Below are 8,275 nucleotides of genomic sequence, written 5' to 3' on the forward strand. Positions count from 1 at the left end.
AACAAAGCTTCGTGGACAAGTAGAGGCTGGCGCCTCTGGTTTATACCGAAGAGACCGAGGCAAAGCAATCCAACCTGGAACCTCAAAAGCTTTCATTCATCCTTGAAATATCTACTGCAAAACAAAGACCAACTGACATAAGTTCTGTGCTTGTCGAGGTTATCATGTAGCAAAGTAAAAGTAACTGGTCCGAAAGTTGACTCTTAACTTACGCCACAAATGGAAGACATAATATGAAACTGGAAGAGTGGTGAAATTTATTTCCAGCTGGAAATTACTTCTGAGCTGGGACAGGCAGTCATGCCGAAACCGGGAAGCAAAGCCCAGAGAGGAGGAGGACCACGGATGAAGCCTCAGAAATGGGAAACATCCAGGCATTACTGTGATGTAGCAAACAGAGGGGAGTTAGATGTACCCACAGGGACTTCTCCCCCCACCCACCCCCGAATGGGAGATAAAACATGTTTTCTCCAGTTTGTCTGTGGTTAAAATGTTCCAAATACATACAAACTACTGATCAATACAGTAGCCAAGAGCAAAAGTATCCTTCTAAATTTAGAAAACTTCAAGGTATTTGATTTGTACTTTGAATCCTCCCTGCAAATTTCCTAATAAACTTTAAGTGATTGCCTTCCACAAGAACTCTCCACCCCAGCACTACTGACACTTCGGACTGGGTAATTCTTCGTTGGGGAGTGCCATCCTATACACTGTAGGACGTTTACACAGCATCCTGACATCTGTTTGCTAAGAGACACCGGGTATAACAATAAACAGTATTTCCAGACATGTTCCGCGGAAAAATACTAGCCTCCGCTGAGAACCACTGATCTACCCAGAGTCTGTATGTCAGATGACTGTTCCTGCATCGATAGAACAAGGGTAGGAGCTAAACAAGCCCTCATGTCTGTTTTCCTACAGAAGCATAAAGCAAATACCGGTGTTACAAAATACAGGTAGGACATTCCTTTTACTGTATTCATCGTTATAGGGAAAAGTAAATAAAATCCAAAGTAGAATCATAGGCTCTCATAAACCATGATTTCTAACCGACTCGTCCTGGTCCCACATACCAAACCATGCTCTTGTTACTAGACAGCCTTTCACAGGAGGGGAGACAGCTGCCTTCCACCGTCTGCATCCTGGTGTGGGCAAGAGAGCTTGACCATGATATATTTAACATTCATAATTATGTGTGGCCTAGATAATGTTATAGAGAAACTCTTGTGAAAGTCTTAAAAATCGTGAAAGCCAGTTTCTAGTTGTGGTGGCACAAAATAGGAGGAAATATCGATAACTAAGGAAGTGGTAGTTCTCAGGGACAAAGACTCCTGAAACAAAAATGACTAAAATACCAAATGCTATGTACATCTTTACTTAGAAATTCTTTCTCTCTCAGGTGAGATGTGGTGGCTTCTTTCCTTCACTGTCTTTTCCATTTTAAGGAGAGTGATGGTGGGGAGGGGGACCCGTATGTATGGTCCTGTAGAATTACCTATCATTTTACCTTCTTAAAAGGATTTAAAACGGATTCTTTCACTTAGTATGTTCACTCTTTCCTTAAAGATTTAGCAGTAAGGAATCAATATCAAGGTAAGTATCAAAAGTCTAACAGGACCTGATAACCACAGCAGGTACTGGACATAGGAGAAATAAGATCATTATAGTGGTAGGTGAGAGTTTCTTCATGTAGAAGTTTAAGTGCCTTTAAAAGAACAGAAAGCAATTAAGCAATTGTGTTTATGATTTTTACGGCCTGTTAACAGTATTCCTTATCCGCAAAGTTTAGCAGGCAGGCGTGGCCTTTTGAAGGAGTCATAGAAAAAATTACTAAATCCATTGATAACGAACTTGGTGATAACATTCTCTTTTTCTGACTTCAAAGGTGTCCTTGAATGGCCATTTTGGACAAAACTGGTTGTGGTAGCCATTGGCTTCACAGGAGGCCTTGTCTTCATGTACGTACAGTGTAAAGTCTACGTCCAGCTATGGCGCAGGCTGAAGGCCTACAACCGCGTGATCTTTGTGCAGAATTGCCCCGACACTGCCAAAAAGCAGGAGAAGAACTTCTCGTGTAACGTACACACGGACACCAAGGACGCCGTGGTGGTGCCTGTATCACACACAGGTACGAACCCACTGCCGTCTGCAGAGGGCGGGCCCCCCGAGGTTATACCAGTGTGACAGACCAGCTGGGAGCGTCTTCCCCGAAGACCCTCTTCCGAGCCCTCAGCCACTACACGTGACAGAAGTGATCCTGACGCGCTCACTCCCTTCACCCTCTCCTCTTTCTCCTACTGACTCGTTTTTCCAGACTTTGCTCAAAAAGGAAAGGACCAAAAGACCACCAAATGACCAGGATCCCAGGAAGCAGTCCACAGGGTGACGCAGAAATGTGGAAGTCAGCAAGAGACGGATTTCTAAGACCATTAAGAGCCAGTGGAGCAAGGGATGCTCATAGGCAGGGACGGAAGCCTGAGTGGACACAGGCGTCCTCACAGGAGCAGGAGCAAGTTTAAGAACACAGGCTTGAACTGCAATGTGTATTTCTTCCAAGGCCTTGTGGTGTTAACTGTCTCATCTGGAAATAAGAAACATCCTTGGTTTTAAGCTTGAAATTATCTGCATCATCCTTCAGCGGTATCAGAAGCAGACGTGGAAGATGCAGTTTGATGCTCATACTCTGACAGCTAACAGATTTTTATGGCTATAGTGGAGTCCAGTTGTCTTAACAGATGCATGTTTTTAAAAAATAGATGCAATATGCATTTGAAGATATTAATACTTAGAATCACGTTTAAATCACGAACAAGAGATTTCTGGGTGTAATTAGTGCTGTTAAATACCCACAGAAGCTACCACCAGCTATTAGGTCGTATGTTTTATCTGGTCCCTCTAAAACAGTGTTGTCCAACAGAAATATAACGTGAGCCACAAATGCAGACCGCATACATACGTTTAAAATTTTCGGGTAGGCCCATTAGAAAAAAGTAAAAGGTGAAATTAATTTCTATGTTTCACTTAACACTATATATCAAATTATTTCAATGTTATGAATATTAAAAATTGAGACCTATTACACCTCTTTTTATGAACCAAGTCTTCAAAATCCAGTATGTATTTTATCTTTATCGTGTATCTTAAACATATTGTTCAACGCAGCCCTAAAATCAGAGGCAGAGCCTCTGCTTCATTTAACAGTTGACTATTTCAAAAGAGCAGCTCAATTCATTCTTTTATCCAAAGTCTCATGAATGGAATAGTTTTATAAAGCACTAATCAAATTAAATAACCTGGTTGGTTAAAGAGTTAGATGAACTTACCACTTTGCAGTGTGAAAAAATGAAAATATGGAAAGATAAAATGATCTACGTGTGGCAAAGTTCTGAAATTAACTTGTGTGCTACTATGAGGCACATATGATAGGGAAACAAAAATTAAATATTTTTGTTAAGTCAAATGTGTAAGGTCTTTTTTTTCTTTAATCCACATGTGGCATCCACTTGACAGAGGAATCGTTGCGACTAAGCATTTAGACTTGATTTTTAAGAAGCTGACAGTATTTCCCTTGCTCAGCTGGAAAGTAAATCTACTCAACAGATTTTGTGATAAGTAATAAATGGAGTTGTTTAGGTTTGGCAGTTCAGTTGATTATTGTGTTCTTTGCATATTCATGTAGAACTGAAGCGTGAATGATATTGCAGTGAGCTAGATTAATGATTATAGAGTTAGTGAACCATCAAAGATGTCTTTTATTTAAAAAGGTGATTTATTTTTGTTAGCTGTCATATTTATTATTTTGAAAAGGCAACCATGATGGCCATAAGAACCAAAGCACGGGTCTCGCATTGCACAAACCTGGGTATCGCATTGATGCACTTTCTAATTATCAGTGTACTTGTTCTTCATGGATTATCATAGAAAAAAAGGAAGAGGGAATAACCTTTTAATGAGGAGAAAGATACGAGTATTAGTAGTGGCTGACACGGAGTCCATATAGTCACAATTTCTAGAAATAAAGAAAAGGTAAACAATGTCAATTTTGTGTGTGTATGACGTGTGTGTGATTTCACGTATGTACATGAGAAGAACATTAAAGTTTTTGGCCAGACAGGAAACAAAAGGTTTAAATCTCATCTTTCTTAAAACTTGTTGTGGAGGGTATGGACTAAAAGGCACAGGGAAGACAGAGCTGAAGTAACTGAAGTTGTACTGTAATTTCTGCACAAGTAAGGACATAAGTTGTGATTTTAAAAAGATCTATGAACCGTAAACAAACTAAACTTTGTATTAACTTCCTCTTAAATTTCCATTTTAAAGGTTTAAGATAAATACTCATGAATAGCTAAGTTATGGGTGATTTAAACATGGCACTTCACCCAATAAATTGACCTTGATTCAGTTTTTCTGTTAATTTTTCTAAGCTTTTTACTAACCCATTCTTCCCAGTGATTAGCAATGGCACAGTGTTCTTTACAAATATTCCTGGGGCGGGTGGGGGGATCGGTCACCAGCAAGCCATGAAATCCCAAATTATTTTATATTTGCTCTGGAAGGAAAAGAATTATTTACCTTAATTACCACCAAAAATACTGTTTAAATTCTGTACAGACCTAGGCAAGATGGCTAAGTGCATTGCTCATTTCTCAGTGGGAGATGATTGGCTAAAATAGGCCTGTTTATTAAGGGCTACACTTAACACTAAGAAAACATTTCTAGAATGAAAAGTAAAGATAAGCATTACTGTTTTAACCATAAAATATGACATGGTGTTTCAATACCATACCTAAATTCTCAAAATTAATTTGTACAGGCTTTGACTTTCTTGTAATAAGAATATAGTTCCCTAGCAGGTTAAAAGCCAGCTTTTTATTCTGCTATTCTTCTTACCTTTATAAACCCTGAACTCCTGAATTTAAATCTTTTAACATTTCCTGCAATGGCTGTTTATGGTTCAAACTATCTGAAATAATGATGTGCATTTAAAACCTAATATTGATTTTCTTTCCTATTCTGTGTGGCAACTGCCCTTTCAGTGAAAGGATTGGACTTTGTTGACAATACTTTTTGTGGACTGGACATACCCCTTCAAAAATGACTCTCCAAAAGGACAATTTTTTTGAAGCATGTTTACCTGCTCATGTAAGAAGTAATATGGAAGCGAATCAAAGGACTGAAATTGAAAAATGAACATGCAATTCTGTTTAAAACCTTGGCTTTTTATAATCATGCATCTGGTAGTATCAATACCATAAAACACAGACACTTATGCTGTTAATTTTTCAAAGAACTCTCACTTTTATTGTGTCAAAGACTGAATTGTAAAGGAATGAAATCCCAGTATTTTTTTTCTTAAAGTGAAGTCCAGAAAGCAATGACGCTTAAGAACAAACACAAGCAAAACAAACAAAAAATCAAAACAAAAATGATCCAATCAACCTGGGATACAGCAATGGAGAAACTGAAAACAAGTATTTATTAAAGGAGTCTTTCAAAATGCCCCAAGATGAAATCTCACTCGGAGCTGCTATTACATGTGATTATACTGTCCCAGACAGCCACATTTATCCTGTTTTCCAAGAAGTCCTTAGGTACCCCTAAAACACCTACTATTTGGCTGGAAAATTAGCTCATTAGAGCAATGGCATCGTTAAGATACTCTAATTGTCAAGGGGGTGAGGTGGGGAAGATTACTGCATTCTTTCACCTGACAGTTTACCTTTCCTTACCTTACCTTTGAATATTCTGGAACAAAGTAGAGCTCTTTAAACTTATTACCATTATTGTAATTGTTATGTAATAAATGTATAGGACTCATACTTTAATTAATAAGAAAGATGAAAAACCTTTTTCCTTTCCTTAACTCAGCCCAAAGGTGCTATTTTACATATCAATACAGCTCAAAGGAAGTACTGTTATTTGGGCTGCAGTGTTTCCTCCAAATCTGAAGAAAGCCCATTTTGAAATTGGAGATCATATTTAAAAAAAAAAAAAAAAAAAAAGATTTTAACTGTGTGCAATTTTTGAGATTGAGCATTTGTACTTTTTTGGTTTTACCTAATTCTCTTGCATTAACAACTTATTGTTTTGTGAATAATGTGTACTAAGACAAATTAAGGAAAATAATTATCTGTGAAAGACTTTGTATATTAAACAAGTGACCTAAACTTTTGTTGTGGTTTCTGTACTCTTTGCCTAATTTATCAGGATTTCTGCAGGTATTTATTTGCAACATTCAAAAAAGCTTGAGTTCTTAAGATTTTATAATAGTCTGGGTTAAGCAGGGTCTGAACATATTCATATTATGTTAAAGCCAACATTGGCTGGCCAACCCAAGAGGTGCATTAATTAAGAGGTACACCTTAACTCAAGGAAAGGGCAATGCAGGCAGAAGGAAGAGTAACCAACATCCTCAGTGGAAGTAGCAAGCAAGATTCAATTACTAAAGAAACAGCAGACCCTTGTTGGAGTCAGACAATCATTACCTAGAGAGATAGCAAAAGAAAGGCAAACTGCCAGCTCTCCATGAGTCTTGTCCCAAGGGAAGACACAAAAAGGAGAAGGCATGAAAGATGAAAGATAGGGGATAATGCAACATAAGGAGCAGGGCACCCTGGTGCCAAGATGCTGATTCCATGTTGCAGCGAAGCAACTTGTGGCCTCCGGCTACACCGTAAAAAGCCTCAGAGTGGAAAGTCTCATACTTCATCAAAATCCAGAGGCAATGACAAACTGTCTCACATGTCCTCCTTGGAAGACAGGGAGGCAAACATGAAGTGGCACATGGTCATCCCTACATGTCCCATATCCTCGTGTTCCAGGAACATCACAGGGCATTCATTCTAAGGCTCGGGTCACCCTGAACAAAGTCTGACCTAAGTGGATAAACACAAGGTCATCAGGGTACCAGCAGAGCTGTTCCACCATAGAAAACAGCTTGGCCATTCTAGGAATGGACAGAAGGCCTGTGATCTGAAGTACAGTTAGCCAAGGGCAAGTGGAAACAAACTGAGCTGGAGAACCAGTCAGAAATCAAGTCATTTCAGGACTCTTTGGCCACGGAAGCAAACGTGAATTTCACTCGAAATGTGATGGATGTCAATGTAGGTTCAGCAGTTGTAACAGATATGTGACCCTGGTGGGGAAGGTCAATGATGGGGGAAGCTCTGCATGTTGTGGGGGCAGGAAGCAGATCTCTTTACCTTCCTTCTCAATTTTGACATGAACTTTAAATTGCTCTAAAAAATAAAATTAAAAAAAAAAATGTTTAGAAACAAAGTTATCCCGGGGCACCTGGGTGGCTCAGTCAGTTAAGCATCTGCCTTCAGCTCAGGTGTCAGAGTTAGCTGCTCTGAGCTTAGAGACGAACCATTAGCCTATAACCGTGAAGTGCAGCTTTTTGGCAAACTATGGCAAGTAGACAAAGTCCAGCCTGCGGCCTATTCTGTGTGTGGCCATGAACTACGAACGATCTTTACATTTTTAAAGGGTGGTAACACATACACACGTGCAGAAATATGCAACAGAAACTGAATTTGGGCTGCAATAACTAAAATATCTACTATCTGGCATTTTACCAAAAAAACAAAACAAAACAAAACAAAAAACAACTTACCAGCCTCCAGCTTGCACACACCTGCCAACAAAGTGAGTCACTTTTACTCTGTTCCATGGCCATGAATACTACAGAAGCTGTATTACAAAGGCATACTACGGACACAAGAGGAGTCCAGGTGAGGCGGCACAAGTTATCACTGCAGAGAATACACATTCTATAGACAGTGATTAAGGATATCACTTAAAAGCATCATTCTAACAAACTATCTCTTAGGCTACTCTCGTCCAGCCAGGAGCAACATGACAGTCCCTGCCATGTTATTATCCATAATGATACACGATAAAATAGGATTATGAAATATAAAGATTATGCTAACTGGTAAAGTAAATTCATTCACTCAACAAATACCTACCTATTCTAGTTCCAGGTAGTGTGCTTGTATTTTTGGTTTGATGGCGTAGGGAGAACTAGGAACAAATGTCTGAGGGGGAGGATGATCTGCCATTTTCTTAAGTTATTTATCTAAGAGTATGCCTTATAAAATATCAGGCAGGATAAAACAGTTTTTATTCTCTTTACTATAATTTAAGGCTCAGTTTTTATAGCCATCTTGAAACAAAAATGAACCAGAAAAGAGGATATTTTCCAATGACTAAAGAGAGGAATGTCTGTAACCATAAAACCGTATTACAAAGATTACTAAAGAAAAGCAAATCA

At 38.8% G+C, this 8,275-nt stretch overlaps 1 protein-coding gene and 1 long non-coding RNA gene across 4 annotated transcripts in view; one reads left to right on the forward strand and one right to left on the reverse strand.

Moving 5' to 3' along the window:
* Positions 1-5,180, forward strand: part of MARCHF1 (membrane associated ring-CH-type finger 1) — a 296,887-nt gene extending 291,707 nt beyond the window's left edge. For all 3 annotated transcript variants that reach the window (XM_055336612.1, XM_055336613.1, XM_055336614.1), the window contains one exon: positions 1,886-5,180. In XM_055336612.1, the coding sequence (XP_055192587.1) occupies positions 1,886-2,184 (299 nt within the window). In that variant the 3' untranslated portion in view covers positions 2,185-5,180. The remainder of the gene's footprint in view (positions 1-1,885) is intronic.
* Positions 5,181-5,274: 94 nt separating this feature from the next.
* Positions 5,275-8,272, reverse strand: LOC129516995 (uncharacterized). The gene is made up of 2 exons (XR_008665920.1): positions 7,616-8,272; positions 5,275-7,238 (listed from the first exon to the last, which is right to left on the reverse strand). It is a non-coding gene; the product is annotated as an uncharacterized LOC129516995 (long non-coding RNA).
* Between the last annotated feature and the right edge of the window lie 3 nt (positions 8,273-8,275).

This window comes from Nyctereutes procyonoides, unplaced genomic scaffold (genome assembly GCF_905146905.1).
Source record: "Nyctereutes procyonoides isolate TBG_1078 unplaced genomic scaffold, NYPRO_anot_genome, whole genome shotgun sequence".
Taxonomy (NCBI): domain Eukaryota; kingdom Metazoa; phylum Chordata; class Mammalia; order Carnivora; family Canidae; genus Nyctereutes; species Nyctereutes procyonoides.